The sequence below is a fragment of the Elgaria multicarinata genome, chromosome 8 (assembly GCF_023053635.1).
Source record: "Elgaria multicarinata webbii isolate HBS135686 ecotype San Diego chromosome 8, rElgMul1.1.pri, whole genome shotgun sequence".
Classification (NCBI taxonomy): Eukaryota; Metazoa; Chordata; class Lepidosauria; order Squamata; family Anguidae; genus Elgaria; species Elgaria multicarinata.
In genome coordinates this window covers 23719230-23736600 of record NC_086178.1, presented here as the reverse complement: position 1 = coordinate 23736600, position 17371 = coordinate 23719230, and the positions used below count along the sequence as shown (strand labels likewise).

Here is a 17371-nt window from a genome sequence, read left to right as displayed (position 1 = left end):
CAGAGTTGGAAGGGGCCTACAAGGCCATCGAGTCCAACCCCCTGTTCAATGCAGGAATCCACCCTAAAGCATCCCTGACAGATGGTTGTCCAAGTCACCCAGGGAGCTTCCATGGATGACTGGGGACTAGAACCTGGATCTCCCGACTTCCAGTCCAACACTCTAGCCACTACGCCACACTGGCTCTGCATGGAGTTGAGCTTCATGACAAAGCAAAAAAGGGTAGGGTTCACTGAGCTTCATTTGTATATTTTTATGAATTTCCAGGGCTATGCTTCTGTTTTTTTCCCCACTGGCAATACTCTTATCATTTGCACATGACTTACGGAAGCTACAGTCAAGAGGCAACACCCTGGGCATTTATGGGCTGTAGAGATGGTAACGGGACATAGGAGGGGAGACAATCTATACTACAAGCCCAGATCAGCTGAACTATTATAATGTCTTCTAAGAAACAACAATTTATGAGAATTCTCAGAGCCCTCCGGATGCTCAGAGCCTTCATAAAAAGCATCACTTGAAGAATTCTACAGGGGAACCTGTGTTGGTTATATTTATCTATAATCTGCTCACATTTGTCATACAAAAGTACCCTGATATATAGAGGCTGAGGCATTTAGGAGTTCTAAGATACAGCCACCACTAGGTAAATGCCATGTTTTACAACCTTACTACAATTTACTGCACCTTACTGTATGGAATACAGCCCAGAAAATGACTCCCTCATTTTATCACGCTTACATTCCGCATGATAACCACAACTACTGTCCCTGTCATAAGTCAGAAGACTTGGAGAATACAGCCTCTCCCTCCCTCCTAGGACAAGGGACAATCAGCCCAGGACCCACTTGGGTTAACCAGATTTCTCAAGCTGATCCTCCCTTAAGTTTGAGGGGAGACATAATAGCACTCTTCAAATACTTATTTATTACTTGTTATTGCATTTATATCCTGCCTTTTTTCCTCCAAGGAACCCAAGGCAGCATACACAATCCTCCTCCTCCCCATTTTATCCTCACAACAACCCTGTGAGGTACGTTGGGCTGAGAGTCTGTGACTGGCCCAAAGTCACCCAGTGGGTTTCCATGGCTGAGTGGGGACTTGAACCTGGATCTCCCGACTCCCAGTCCAACACTTTAGCCACAAATATTTGAAAGAGTAGAGGGCCAGGATCTCTTCTCAATCATCCCATTGTGCAGGACATGGAATAATGGGCTCAAGTTACAGGAAGCCAGATTCTGGCTGGACATCAGGAAAAACTTCCTGACTGTTAGATGGAACCAGTTACCTAGGGAGGTTGTGGTCTCTCCCACACTAGAGGCCTTCAAGAGGCAGCTGGACAGTCATCTGTCAGGTATGCTTTAGGGTGGATCCCTGCACTGAGCAGGGGGTTGGACTTGATGGCCTTATGGGCCCCTTCTAACTCTACTATTCTTTGATTCTATATTTATTCCCTCCCTTTTTCTTGTGTTTCTAGCCTTTGGTGATGCATCTGTACCAAACTACAGTGCATATCTACATGACTAATCTATATTAATATAAGGCAAGTTTGTGTCATGGCTTCCCCCAAAGAATTCTGGGCACTGTAGTTCAATGAAGGGGTTATTTGAGATTCCTTGGCCACTTGACAAATGACAGTTCTCATCGTATTCCTGGGAGAGGGACTGGCTGCTCAACCAGCTTGAGTCTGCAGTGTAGAATTGCTCTTAGACCCCCATTAGGTTGTATAAAAAAAGGAGAAATTCTTGGTTACATACCTATCAAGTTGAGCTTGGGATGGAAGTCAAACGCATTGATTCCTTGGGCGACATGGAAAGTTGTCATTGTAAGCTGAGGACTTAATTTCTCTCTCCAAGCTAGCACCAGTGAGTTTGTACTACTGGTTGTAACAGAGATAAAGACATCTAAAGAGTAGCTGTATGCAACTGAAATGGGAAAGAGAGGGTATTTGAATTAAACTCTTCATTAAGTAAAAATTCTTATGAAGATCAATCGTTGTTGTTGTTAAATACTGGAAGTCGCAATGCAGGATATGGATGGATCAGTCTATTTCACATGTATTCATTCCTAAATCTACTCCTAAATCTACAGTTTCAAAATACATGTGCAAACTTGTTTTAAAAATATCTAGACAAACATTTTGTATATAAATTAATTCTTAAATACATATCTTTCACAAAATATACCTTTATACAGGGCTGGCCCCACCATGGAGCAGTAGGACGCAGGCACAGCAGGTGGCAAAACATGAGAAAAGCAGCGCTCTCCCATGGCAAAGGGTCTGCCACTTCTTGGTCCTGCCATGCAGGCAGCCAGCAGAACCAAAAAGAAGTCACTTGTTCACACACCTGTGTATTCCCTGCCCCCATGCACACCCTCCCGCCCCATTCGTGTCCCTCCCAACCCAGCTGGCTCTGCCTGCGTGGCTGCCGGCCAGCCAGCTTACTTTTCCTGGCACAGACCCATGCACCCAACTCGTGCACCCAGAAAGCCTGTAAGGACTTTCTGCCCTCAGGAGCTGTGCAGCACGTACGCAATGTCGGGCAATCACAAGAAGTCCTAAACGTTCCGTTATCTCCCATGATACTTTGCTGGATGCGCAGGCATGGTGCAGCTCTTGAAGGTGGAAATAGGTCAAGGGCAGCACGCAGGTGAAGCTGGCACACGTGTCCACGCCAGGAGAAGTAAGCTACCCGGCAGCAGTCAGGTACGCAGATCAAGGAGGAGAGGAGGTGGCGGTGGTGGAAGTGGCAGCACAGCAGGCAGTGAGCTGCCTTGAGCCGGGTCTGCCTTGATCAATGTATTTCACCTAAATATACACATTTCTAAATGCATTTTATCATGAAATACACATTTTAAAACACAAGTTGGTATGTTTTTTGAGCTGATAACTGCATTTCAAAATTCGGAGGAGTTGATGTCCAAAGAATAATTACTTTCTGAACTGCACATTAGTCAGGTCAGCACACACAGCAATTCACAAAAACTGAATTCCTCAAGCATCCTTTTTTAATACATATTGGCTTTGAGGTAGGGAGGTGTATTGACATTTATGGCACAGCAGCAGCTAACCGTAGCTACCCTGAGTTCCATTTTCTTAGTAAAACAGAAGGGTACAAAGCAAATAAATATTATGCCATACATAGAGATTGTTGAGTATTTGGTTTTAGTTCAATTTTGATTTTTTTTTTAAATTACCAAAATGCACGAATTTCTTCATGTCTGAGATAGAAGAACTTGAGATTGAAAAAAATCAAATGTGGGAAGAAGTGAAATTGACAAATTCACCCTTCTCTAGGCATATACTAGTCTACTAGAAAATGGAGTCTGATTTGAAATGCTAATGTTTTAATTCCTTATCCAATGTAACAAGAGTTTAAGGATGAGCCAAGAGAGAGAGAGAGAGAGAGAGAGAAATATGGAGGACGGGGAGGGATAAAGAGAAAAAGACAGGACTGAATGGAGTGAGTGATACTTAAGACATCCTTAAACAATGGAATCAATACAGTGGTGACTTATCCAAATATTGGTGAATAAGTAATGTCACAACTTCACCACCTCCTTGGACAATCGAAAATCCAGAAATGAATAGACATGAAAATGATGTGCATTGTAAATGTAATTCTGGGATGATTAATGACTATGATTTGTAAATAAGGTTTAATCAACTGCTCGTATGATTATTGACGACAGGAGGAAAAGCACATGGAGCAGCTCTACACTACCATTTCTGATGAAATTATGCAACTTCTGTACAACACTTCAAGTGATTGCACAATGTTTGTGCATGTTGATGAGTAATTATCTTCTCCTAAAGTCAGCAGCTTTTTCTTTTCTTTTTGAGCATTCTATTTTAAATGTGTCCTAAAAGTGTGAGAATGTACCCTAGAGATGTTAAACTGAGGGAGTGGATCCACCTTGTCCCTAGGGCACGTACATGTAAATGTTTGCACATGAACACTAACGCACCATGCTGGTGAGAGTCATTGCAAACTGTTGCTACATTGTAGGACAATGATGTCTTTGGCCAAAAGAACAACCCTCTACCCCCAGCTTTTGATTCAGCATGGGACAAGCTATTGAGAAGTAAACGATCACTGATTTCAGCCTTCTGTAGTAGTCTGTTGGTGGGGCTAGCTTGACCAGTGGTCCTTGATATTGGAACTGGTGTGCTTTAAACATATCCTGATATTCAGCTGTCAGCCATTAAAGGGCACAGCAATGTTACCTTCACTAACATCCTTTAAGGATGCAATTCAATGGGATTCAACCTGGTTACTCATAAGACCGAACTCAGACACTTATGAATATCCAATGCCTCATGCCTCCCGCTCTTCATTTTAGCTAGATGGGCAATTTCACCCATCTAGTGGTGGCTTTTGGGGGGGAGGCTGGGGATGACTGGGGACCTCATAGCTCTATGTCCCCAGTCTCCTCCCTTCCCCAACCTGGGAATGCCCCCTTTGTGAGCTTGTAACAGCCACCAGTGTGATTCTTTCTGTGCTGGCTGTGAGGGACCTTTGGAGGGGAGTGCAGTTTCCTGGCTTGGAGCTCAGAGCCCTATCTCTGAGCTTGGATTCAGGTAACTAAAATATCCTATGTCCCACAGATGCTGTCTTAGGGACCTATGATTACTCCCTAAACCTTGGAGCTAGGAGTTTTGCAGCAGTGCAATTGGTTATACAAATGCTATTTTTAAGAAGTTTACATTTCTTAAAAATGCAACCTTAAAAATGCACACCTTAAAAATGCAATGTGTAAAAACAGGCTCAAATAAATGAATTCTTAAATACAAAATTAGCTGCTATTCATCCACAAACACATGACAGCATTTAACAGTAAGAATAATTACTATCAAAAACGATAACTGTCATAAGAACATAAGAAGAGCCATGCTAGATCAGACCAAGGGTCCATCTAGTTTAGCACTAGCAGGACACAGTGCAACAGCATTCACTTGCCCATGTTCCCCAACAACTAATGAATACAGGCTTACTGCCTCTGATAGTGGAGGTAGCAGATAGTCATCACGACTAGTAGCCGATAGCCTTCTCCTCCAGGAGTTTATACAACCCCTTTTTAAAGATATCCAAACGTCTCAGAAATAGGTTCGGTATACACTGCTGTATTAGTTATGTATTTATTTATTTATTTTTGCTTTGCAGTCCCATCTAGAAAGACAGTCTTTAGCAACTCACATAAAAAAAACCTTCTTGAAGCCCTATTTCATGGCTTGCCAATCTGAGCTCTAGGGACTTTTATGAGAGTAAAACATGATCTATGTTAAGAACCAAGTAATCTTCATACTTTGTAAGAAAGACATAAAATGGCTTCTCGCTAAATTACACTGAAAGTCAAACTCCTTGGAGGATGCCCAACTGGGAAAAGGTAGTGTTAGAGTAATTTCCAAATCAGAAATGTCTATTTCAAATTTAAAATGTTTTGCTGCATGAAGAAAAGATGAAATTGGGTAGAAGAATGAGAGAGAGAAAGGTCTGTTCTAAGTGTCATGCAACCAGAGAATCATAGAATTGGAGGGGGCCTTGTAGGGCAATGCTGGACAAAAAGTAGATCTTTAGGTGTTTGGGACATCAACTCCCACATTCCAACCATTGGCCATGCTGGCAGGAGCTTCTAGGAGTTCAAATCCAAAACATCTGGAGATCTACTTTCTGCCTACCCTGTTGTAGGCCATCTAAGCCAATATGCTGCTCAGTACAGGAAATCCAGAAGTAGAGTATTCCAATAAATGGCTGTCCAACATTGGACACCAATTTGGATGACTTTAAAAGGGGGTTAAACAAATTCCTGGAGAAGAAGGCTATCAATGCCTACGAGTTCTGATTGCTATATGCTACTCCACTTCTAGAGGTAGTATGCTTGGTGTGGAACATGGGAGGTGTGAAACATTGGAAGGGGCCTACAAGGCCATTGAGTCCAACCCCCTGCTCAGTGCAGGAATCCAACTTAAAGCATCCCTGACAGACGGTTGTCCAGCTGCCTCTTGAATGCCTCTAGTGTGGGAAAGCCCAAAACCTCCCTAGGTAACTGATTCCATCTAACAGTCAGGAAGTTTTTCCTGCTTGTGGGCTTCCTAGGAGCATCTGGTTGGCCATTGTGAGAAGACAATGCTAGACTAGATAGGACTTTGGTATAATCCAGCATGGGTTCTTTCGACATTTCACAGCTGCAGTTTCACTCAGTGAAACTGGTCCCAGCATTCAGGTATGATGATAAGGAAGCTGTCACCTGCTGAACTTTAACTTTATCCAGCTCTTAAAGCTTCTTGGGCAGAGAGAAGTCAGAAATCTTACTTTTACCAGCTCTCCTGTCTCTTCTAAATTGCCAGCTGGCCAGATAGAGCCAGGGCCGGTGCTACCATAGAGGCCACTCAGGCGGCTGCCTAGAGTGCCAAGCTAAGAAGGGCACCGGGCACAGCACAGCACTCACACCGTTGGCTGTGAGCCGGCCTGGCCCAAGGATTCAGCTGGTCCTGGGTGGGCAAAATGGCACCCCGCGCCCACCCAATCGAAACAAAGCCAGGGACGCTGGGGTGGGGAGGCTCAATGTTCGGACTTCCAGAATGCGCCAGGAAGAGAGAGAGAGAGAATGTATGGGTGAATGGGGTGCATGGGGTCTTTGAGTGAATGCATGTGTTCATGCGTGTGTTTGTTTGGAGTGATGCTGAGTGTGTGTGTGTGTGTATGTGAGCGCGCGTGTGTGAGTTGGGGGGATGATTTGGAGGTGATATTCCTGTTAAATAATGCATTTTAGACCCATAGACATTCCTTTCCAATTTGTTTGCTATAACTGGCATGACATATTTCTTGTACTTTAAAATAAATTTAGCAGTTTCAAGTTTTGTGCTTCTTCTTTTTTTCCAGGAAACATATGTTATTAAAAATCAAAGTTGGCATTTTGGAGGGGGGGTAAAGTAGCTCAGCTTGCCTAGGGCGCAAAATAGCCCTGGATAAAGCTCACCTGGCTTGTTCTTGTGCATTTATGAAATCAGCAAACAGTGCTTTTCAGAGCATGGGAAAACACATTACCACCTTCTAATCCTTGCAGATTAAGTTGCTCTTGAAGATATAGGTGGAGTCTGTAAAGAAGTTGGCCATCTAATTTCTTTTCTCATGGAACGCTATTTTAATTTTAAAAATAAAAATAGAAGCAACCCCCCCCCCCAAAAAAAGGCAAGGTCAACCAGTTCAATAAAGAAAGAAACACTCTGATTATAATTCTTAATATATCATGGATATGCTTGTGGGACAGCTAAACAACCCAAGAAGAAGCTCCCTATCTAATGAAACATAGACTATATAACATACATATATAAGAGAGAGAGAGAAAGAGAGAGAGAGAGAGAGAGAGAGAGAGAGAGAGAGAGAGAGAGAGAGAGAGAGAGATTAGCCATCTGTACTTATTTGATCAGAAATTTGAAGCATGTCCACATAGGAAATGGAAACTATGGTGCCTTAATATCTTTTATTTACATTAAGATGCCTTGCTTGCTGTACCTGCTGAGTAAATGTATACATAATTATAGTCTCCCGAATTGTATCAATCCACTGCTGTTTAGCTGTTTGCTTTGGAGACTTCCAATTACATAGTATACAAGACTTTGTCACTGTATACAATTGGTTAACCATGTCTATAATCATTTTCTTTACATGGAACTGGGAGAATATAAGAATGCTAAGTGCTGCAGGGTGGTGGAAATCCCATTCACTCATTCTTCTAATTCTCTGATTTGCTCTCTTTCATTCTTCTGCTTCTCATATTTCTAGAAACTATCCTCACTGTAATGTTTGAGCCTTTATTTGCTTCCACTACATTCTCTTCTATATATCTGACACACCTCCACACGATGGTAACTTCTCTCTTTTATTTAATTACCTATGAACAGGCATAATTCTTTCTTCATCAATTTCTATCTGGAGGGTTTTTGTTTGTTTTTAAAGATATTTGACAATACATCCAAGATCTAAAAGCAAAAATTATATGCTTTCGGACTGAGAAGAGAAATGACAAGGCCTTTTGTGGGATTTGTGTAGTTATGGCTTTTGCTGATGTATTTTTTTAATCAATGAGGTCTTGCCTCAAGAACAACCAGCCTCTGTGCTTTTTGGTAGAGACTCTGTTCTCCAGAGAGGGTGGCCACTTGTGTATCACAAAGAAAGAGGACAAAAGAGGATGCTGATTTGCATAAAATTTGCTAATTTATATGTATAAATTTATTTATTTGTTTATTTATTGCATTTCTATAACGCCCAATAGCCAAAGCTCTCTGGGTGGTTCACAAATGCTGTCTATAGATTTATATGTATAGTTCCTTCCATGTCCTGGACCCCCTGAGCAACTCCTTAAGGATTACTTGCCTCCTTAAGAATCCACCTTCCTTCTTTTTAATTTCCCCGTCCTAGTAACATGGGGTTTAGGCTGTAGATGTAGGGTAATTGGCAGACTTGACACTTGAGGTTTAACACAACACTTTTGTATTAAAACAAGCAAATTACAGTTAAAGGCATTTAGTCACTAGAACTGAATAGTACAGAGGCATTAAAAGAAAACAAAAGTTGCAAAACTCAAGTCCTTTACCCTAGCTGCATTTAGGCTTCACCCTGGTGCTTCTTTCTCATGCTCTCATCCTTTCATGCTCTTTTCTGTCTGTCTCACTCTTTTATACCCTCTTCCCCCAAACACAAAGTACTTTGAAAAAACAAAACTTAACTGGGAAAATGAAATTTAACCAAGGAATGAACCTTGACGGGAGAAATGAAACTACTCCTCTCAGTGATAACCCCCTCCCAACAGAAACCCCCAGGCCTCTAAGCCTGACTTTATTACATTGGCTTCTAACCTTCACAGATGCAAATTTAGAAATACTTACTATAATTTAAATATAAGTATAGTACATTTCACCATAGAGTGGGAGACTGTGACCAGGGTGACCTGTGGGCCTTGCTCAGTCTGCTGTTTGGGTGCCGTTGATGGGCAACTTCAATTCCACCTCTTCCTTCTGATGGTTCCTTATTTTTAAATCAATCTTGGATGGGACAGCCCTTCAGCAGCTAATGCTTTCAAAATAGGATACAGTCCTATGGCAGCCCATCAAATGGAGGACTTGTTTTCAATAAAAGAGGACACATTGATCTAACATAGCCACCCTATCTCCAGGCAGTGGCCTGGCTGGAGTGCATTGAACATGTATGTTGCCACACCAGTTGACTCCTCACAAATGGGCAAATGTTTTACCATAGAAAGATTAGAATTTGGTAGGGTCTGTGGGTACTAAAATAAATTTGCTTCAGGGCCTGGCTCTAGTCTATGAGGGTTACCCATTGGCCATCCTGTCTTAAATGAGCATCAAAACTGGAGGGGGCAGGGGGGAACCCAACCAGTAACAACAACAATCCACCAGTTTTGAAACCAAGAAGGCTGAGGCCTAGTCAGAGACATGGGCATGGTTGGGCACCTGCCATGGGCCCACACACCACCACTGCACCTCTTCCTCCTCCTCGTCCTCCTCACTATTGCAACCTGCTAAGACACCCACCTCTTGCTCTGGCCCAGAGAAGGAAGAACAGTAGATGTTTCTGCCTATCTGCTCTCTGCCTACCAAAGTGATAGCAATAATGGAAAAGATGATGAGCAACAGTAGCAGCTGGTGACAATGGAAGTGAGAAGGAAGACTCACTGATGGAGGGGCGTTCATTCTGACATGGTAAACGTATATTTGGGCTGCATCACTTCTAAATGCCAGTGGGGAGTCACATTCACCTTGGAGAGCTCCTTTAGAGTTTTGACTGGTTCTGACTGAAACCTCAAATGGATTCACCACCCCACTGACCTGAGAGCCACCAGCCTCTACTAGTTCCCAGGTTGCAACCCAGAAATCCACCTTTGATTTGCATGATGCAGCAAGAGACAAGATGGCTGCCATGGCTTGTTTCCATCCATTCCTCTCCCAGTCCTGAAACAAGGAGGAGTGCCTTAGGTATTCCACACAGCAGAAAGGGGCTGGACTCGATGGCCTTATAGGCCCCTTCCAGCTCTTCTGTTCTGTGATTCTAAGTGACTGAGAGGACTTTGGGCAGAACAACAAGAAGAAGAACCTGCCCCTGCCACCTCCCACTGCGCCAGGCCATTTAAAACCCACAGATCTCCGGATTGCAACCCGGCAACTGTCAGGATGAAATGTGAGGTTGAAATGTTGTATTTTTCAGAACACTTTCATGGCAGAAAAGGGAGAGATTCCTCCCAGCAGGCTGGGAAGCCTATTAATTATTCAGGCCTGAATAGTTAGGTTGATGTCATGCATGCAAAATGCTTTATCGTTTTTTAAATTAAAGAGCAATTTCAGGAGATGTAATATGGGCTTTCAGCACCATTGATATAGTCTTCTAGCTTTGATTTAAAAGTGTGAGTGTTTTTGTGTTAAAGAGACTACAGAACTACTGAAAGGAAGGGGGCAGGCTTTATAGCAGGGCTTTAGAGCAAAGCCTTAATTTCTGAAACAATCAGGATGAAGTAGGCATAGAAGTTATGCCTCCTCTGTCCCAGTGCTGAGCTAAAAGTTTGGTTATTTAAATTTTGGGGCAGTATCCTTTACTGCTGCTGTGCTTTTGCTAGATCTGTTATACTAGTGAAATGGACCATTAGTACAACAAGAACTAGTGATTCCTAAAATAAGCATGGAAGTGAGCAGAAACGCTCATTTCCACAATGGGGCACGTCAGTGGAGGTCCCTTCCAGAAGCTACAGTTACCTGGACCATTCTAGAAACTACATTGCAGCTCATTTCCGTTCCCCCCCTCCAAGGAGATTCCTCCTTCTCTTGGGACTTGTGTGCTTCAGCACAAGAGCAAGCACAGGTAGATTTGCATGACTGGAAGGAGGAGAGTGATGCACAGACAAAGATGTTGGTCCTTGAGATGCCACATGGGCAGCCATTGAGGCCGAGAATTCCCGAGTCCAAGAATAACAGTACAGTCCTATGCATGTTTATTCAGAATTATGTCTAAGTGTATTCAATTAGGTTTACTCTAAGATAGGGATGTTGGAGAAATCTATTTAGGGAGTTGGATGAGTTTTCCTAGGCTCGCCACCCCACCCCACCCCACCCCACCCCACCCTGGCCAAACTTTGCAGGGACCAATTCGATATACAGTGAATTGAGCCAGTTTCAATTTCTAGGAATTTTGTACATTTGGGGGAGAGGGGAGTTTCTGCATCTCAAGGAACATTTGGTCGAATTTGCACAAACTAACAAATTAATTAAACAAATTAATTAATCTGTTAATTTGCATACATTCCGCCATAATTTTTGGAAATTTGGCCCAAATCTCCACAAATTTCAGAAGACCACCCACACCCACACACAATGCACAAGAAACTTTCTGAATTTGGGGAAGTGCTCACAGAGACAAAACAATTCGTACACATGCAGGACACCATCGAGCCAAAAATAGAACCAGATTTCCCAGCGATGGACATCCCTAGACCCAGGTATGCATGCATAACATTGGAGCCTAACAGCAAGATGTCCCCCATTTTAATGTTTGGTCTAACACCACTCTCTATGCCAAAGATGATGCACAAAATTAAAAAGGGGATTTCCTTATATTATTTCTCAGATCAGTACCTTGTCTCACCCATTCTTTATCGTGGAGTCTGTGCCTTAAAGTATAGCAGCATTTGTGATATCCAGAGACCAGCTCCTGCCAATTAATAGTCATTACCACATTTTCATCTTCAGGGGAACTGGAAGGTCGTTCAAACAATGAGATCAGGGCTGTGTTGAAGGCAATTGCTTGAACCTGGGAGAGACAGAATTAATTTTTAAAATATATATAAATATATTTTACTATTCTCATCACTTCAAAGCAACCCATTACTGAAGGCGATAACCTGAATATCACACACAAAGCCTCTACTTTGTTATAAATTCATAACTTGTAGGCATTTAAATTTCATGGCCAGAGCGAGGGCTATTTTTTTAATATATATATAATGAGACTGCAGGGATTTGCTTAAGAGAGGACAATGGAAGTAACTTAAATATGTATAGCTTAGCAACATGTATAGCTTGGCAAGAGTATGCATTTGACAAAAGGGGAAGGTAACCGAATCTCAAGGAAAATGAAGGGAGCAAAGCTTTGGGCAGCTGGAAGAAGTTTTGTATGGCTCAAGAGTATGAATGTAATACAAAGCAATTGAGATGCATTGACTTTCAGCTTAAAAGGAGGAGAACATCTCTAAATTATAGAGTTGGAAGGGGCCTTCAATCTCATCCAATCTGGGAGCACAGAACTTTAGGCCCAGGGGCAAAATCTGCCTTTCCCCATTTCCCAGGTGGCCAGGAAACTACCCCCATCACTGATCATTTGGTACATCTTTGTACATTTTACCCCATTCTAAAAGAGGTAAATGCCTCTTCTAAAACTTAATTATGAGTAGGGTGACCATATTTGGGAAACCAAAAAAGAGGACACCTAGTGTGTGTGGGGGGGAAGCAGCTTTCTGAGTCCTGCAGAAAGTACATTATTCCCTCGCCACCTTAAAGAACCCGATTGGAGTGGAGGAGGGGAAAAGTTTTCATTCTGCACCACCACCATCCACTCCAATTGGGGCCTTTTCTATAATGTCCACGAATGACCCACTTTCCCATTTAAGACCTCAATTGGAGCTCGGGTTGGGGGAATGATGTGCCTCAAGAAAGCATGTCATTCCCTCCTGCCATGCTAAATGGCAGCCTTAAAGGGGAAGTTGTGTCATTCCAGGACATTATTGAAAATTATAGAAAATCCCCCCTGACACCATGGAAAGAACAAAAACCAGGACAAATCCGGGGAAATCCTGACAGTTGGTCACCCTAATTATGAGTAGTAAGAGCTTTAAAAATGGTAAAATGGGACTTTTCCACCTGTCCTGTTTGCCTTTGACCCTGCCCCTTTGTCTTTCAGCCCACCCACCACTGGTACACAGCCCCCAAGCACATCCAAGATGGAATTTGGCCTTTGACTGAAAGAGGTTCAACATCCCTTATCTAGTCCAAGCCTTGTGGGAAATCCACTACTACAGCACTTCCAATAGATCACCATCCAGTCTCTGCTTAGAAGTCTTTCAAGAAATTGAATCCACCACCTTCTGAGGCCATTTGTTCCACAGTTGACCGCTTGTACAGTTGGGATGTTCTTCCTCATGTTTAGTTAAAATCCCTTTTCTAATCATTTGAACAGATTGTTTCAGATCTTACCCTCAACAGAAAACAAATTTGCTCCACCATCTATCTAGTAGCCCTTCAAATATTTGAAGATTTCTATCATATTGCCTCTTAATCATCTCTTCTCCAGGCTAAGTGTATCCAATTCCATCAATGTTTCCACATAAGAATCCCCCTAGAACTGGATATTTGAAGCTTCCTTTCCACCTTTGAGTGTATGAAGCTGCCTTGTACTGATTTGATATACCCAAAACAGGAGAGAAGCATCTCAGGATGCAAGGATTTTATTAACTGGAAGCACGGTTCATTTCAGCCTCTTTTCTTATTTTGAGGTCTACTTTAAGAGGCTATCAAAATGTCTGCAAAGATTCTCATAACAAATGTCTCCTGTTTTAATTTGCTGACAACTGGTCCTTCTGTGTCAGGCCTTCCATTAATAAAATCCTTGCATCTTGAGACATATCTCTCCTTTTTGGGGGGCCTACCTTGGATGCTCACTAGTCTTTGCACCACTGATTCAGTATAACCTGGAGCATTGTGCATGGGAAGCTAGAGCTCTGCCAAGAACACTGTTATCCTCCTAAGGATGGAGAAGGTGAGCTTCTGGACAACTTCAGGCACCAGTCAGTACCCCCCATTAGACTGACTCCCAGGGAATAGTGTAGCTTCCAGACACCATGCCTGGGGAGGCAGCTGCAATTCCTTGCTTGGACTCCATCAGGATAGTCTGTTCAGAAGACACCTTAAACCATGGCTTTAACCTTGGTGAATAAGGCATTTTGCCTTATTTGCCATGGTTTAAAGTGTCTTCTGAACAGAGCCAATGGGACCATGGGCAGTAGTCTGAGGTGAGGTGGGAACCAGGACCTGGAGTCAGAACCAAAGACTAAAACTCAAGCAAGGCTCTATCCTGCTTTGGCTGTAGCAGGCTCTAAATGCAGTGGGGTCAGCAAACAATCCAGCCTACAGGTGGTTAGCTGATGGGGTTCAGGCTACAGCGGAGGTGGTTTAAGTCCAGGTGGAGGCCAGAGCATAGGCAGGCATGCAGGCAAAAGGGAGGACCAGGCAACAACAGGAATGTCAAGGTAACAAGCAAGAGGTCAAAGAAGGTAAATCACTCAGGTACACAGTCCAAAAGTAGAGTACTTAGGCAGTCCAAAAGGTCAAGAAAAACCACCAACCACAGGCATGGTTCAGGAGACAGGCTAGAAGGCAGAATGAACCAAGTTGTTCCAACACTGGCTGGATTTTCTGTGAAGGCTTTTAAGATCAAAGCTTGTTGGGCTCCACCCAAAGCTCAGCTGCAGTAATCAAGCCTTCCTTTGCAAATCCTTACTCCTAAGGAATCCCTTTCTCCCAAGAAGACCTTTTCTGGAGGCAAGCACTCCTTTGCACAGGAAATCTTCTTATAATCTTCCCTGTCCAGGAGGTTCCAATGGCTAGCCTGAATGAGCAGAGTCAGTCCTGGACCTGGGGGTACTGCACTGAGCAGCTGCTACCTGTAGTTCAGTGAAGAGGTTCTCCTCCATCCCCCTACAGGACATGTTCCTGCTCTGCAAGAGTTAATAATAGAATGTGACTCCTCCAGAGCAGGGTCTCTCCAGTGAGCTTTGGCCATACTGGGCCGGTTCAGACAATACTTCAGGCTTTCTGGTTAGTGGAACTGTGGTTCTCTGGGGTTGATACTAACCACAAGACGTGCTGTCGCACACATCACTTTAAGCCACAGTTAGAGCCGCTAACCCTGCTGCAGACTGTCCCACTGTAGTTAGTAAGTGAGCAGGGTTTAGCATACTGCATCGCACAAGGCACCTTAAACCCTAATGCTTAACCAAAAGTCTTAACCAGCAGAGTTCAACGTGTCTTCTGAACAGGCCCACTGGCCTCTCTCCGCAGAACAACTTAAAACCCTCCAGCTGGTTTCAGACGACTGCAGGCCAACATTCGAAGCTGCCTGTCCAGCCCTGCAGGAACTTTCTGACATCATTGGATGCATGTCTAACAGCTGCATAATTGCATAATAAGATTTTGTGCTGCACTTGCCTGCCCACAGACATCGCCCATGGTCAGCATAGCATAATTTCCATCATAAGGGTTGTACCAGTAGTCCATACATATCACAATTCCCTCGAAGCCTTGAAGCCTATACTGGCATGAGAATCCTTGTTTGGAATTCAGCTCAGCAAAATAGATCACTTTGCTTGTAAACGCAACAGCTACCTGTGGGGGGATAGAAAGTTAGCATAGAGGAAAAGAACATTACAGCATATCTGTTATTCCTGAGCAATCTGCAAGTTCCGTGGTCCCTTTAAATAGGGTGCCCCTATGGAAAGTAAGACAGGGCTCCTGTAACTTTAACAGTTGTAGAGAAAAGGGAATTTCAGCAGGCGTCATTTGTATGCGTGATGCGTGAAATTCCCTCTTCATCACAAGAGTTAAAGCTGCAGAAGCCCTGCTCTCTTTTGTATCTGGTCAAGAGGGCCAGGCTCCTGCAGCTTTAACTGTTTTGATGAAGAGGGAATTTCACCAGGTGCTATGTACATACGTACAAATGACACCTGCTAAAATTCCCTTTTCTATACAACAGTTAAAGATGCAGGAACCATGTCCTCCTTTCTATATGGTCAGCCTACTTCAACTTGAAATACATGCCTGTGAAGGAACAGAGCAGTCCTCCATTTTGCATTTAGTCAAATTTAGGATATTATGGGGTTAAATCTGTGTGTGTGTGCGTGCATTTATCGGCTTTATGATTTGTAAGCTGACATGAATTTCATTTTTAGGAAAAGGCCGGTAAGAAATATGTAACACCGCCAGCACTACATTAATTAATTATGGACTGCAAGACTTCTTTGACATAATAAGATAGATAATAGGTAAAACTTGAAGCATGGATCAAAAGTTCACCAAAGTAAAGCTGCTCAGTCCTTTGTTCAGCTAATTGAGGTGCTGCATCAGATGCCCATTGACATGTTGCGAGCTGATTACTAGAGGAGCTACCCTGTCGCACGATGTTTCCCATGCACTGGATACATGGGGCATTCCCCCCCACCTTTTGAATTTAAGGTAAAGTCACACTTCACTCTATATTATCTTGACCGTGCTGGTCAGGGAGCCAGGTGGTGGGCAAAATCTGTCCTACAGCTCTCTATTTCCTATCAGCTCCCATCCCAGCACAGTGGGCAAACACATATTGCCAGGGCTGATGCTAGTATGTGGGCTTCCTTGAACAGCTGCCAGGACCCCCATCCTCAGGTGCGTGCCCTACTGAACTCAGCAGCATCACAGGGGAAAAAACAAAATCAGTGGTTAAACTTCTACAGGAGCTTTAAAAGGGCAAATGTAGCTTGAAAACAAGCTTAATTAGCCCTTTTAAAACTTCCATAGTGATTGGCCGCTGAATTTCAGCAGCCTACCTGGGGGAGGGAGTGCTATCACTGCACCACCAAATTTGTTGGTACGGCAGTTGCAGGGGTATGGTCCATGGGGTCAAGAGTGGCTCCCAGAGTCATAGCTAAAAGATGAAAAACTGCAGAACTTCTAACATTGAAATCTTGGTATAAAGAACTGTGGCCAACAGCCATGGCAGAAAAATTGATTCCCTAACTAACACTAGCTAAAGACAAAGGCAAAACATCTGACTTTTATACAATATGTCAGGATCTTATTTTATATACTAATCAGGGACATGCACCGCTTTATTTGTCCAAGCCTTTCCTCAGACTATGGAAAAGAGACTACATTTAATCTGTTATGGTGAAGAATTCTGAAGGAAAACTCCAAGCAGCCTATGGATTCTACCTATACCTTGGTAAAAGGAAATATCTACATGTATGGTAAATGTGTTACTCTTTGTCAATAAGCAGAGTTAAACCCAATGTGTTGCTTTTTATTCATTTTTCCCCTTTCTGTTGGTTTGTGTATTTTTAAAAAACTAATAAAATCTTTTTTTTAAAAAAAAAAAAAAAGTAGTACCCAGATGCCCCGAATTTATTTATATTTATTTATTTATTACATTTATTTACCGCCCCATACTGAAGCTCTCTGGGTGGTTTACAAAGTTATCCACTTCTCCTGGCACACTTCTGTTTTCCAGTGTTTAGTTTGGGGATCACTGCCTTAATATTTGGGCTATTTACACAGAGA

The 17371-nt window shown here is 43.0% G+C and overlaps 1 protein-coding gene across 1 annotated transcript in view; it reads right to left on the bottom strand.

The window, feature by feature from the left end:
• Nucleotides 1–17371, bottom strand: part of WDR49 (WD repeat domain 49) — a 129627-nt gene that overhangs the window by 95926 nt on the left and 16330 nt on the right. The window contains exons 3-5 of the mRNA XM_063131924.1: nt 15269–15445; nt 11645–11819; nt 1758–1925 (exon numbers count right to left, since the gene is read on the bottom strand). Of these exons, the coding sequence (XP_062987994.1) occupies nt 1758–1925; nt 11645–11819; nt 15269–15445 (520 nt within the window). The remainder of the gene's footprint in view (nt 1–1757; nt 1926–11644; nt 11820–15268; nt 15446–17371) is intronic.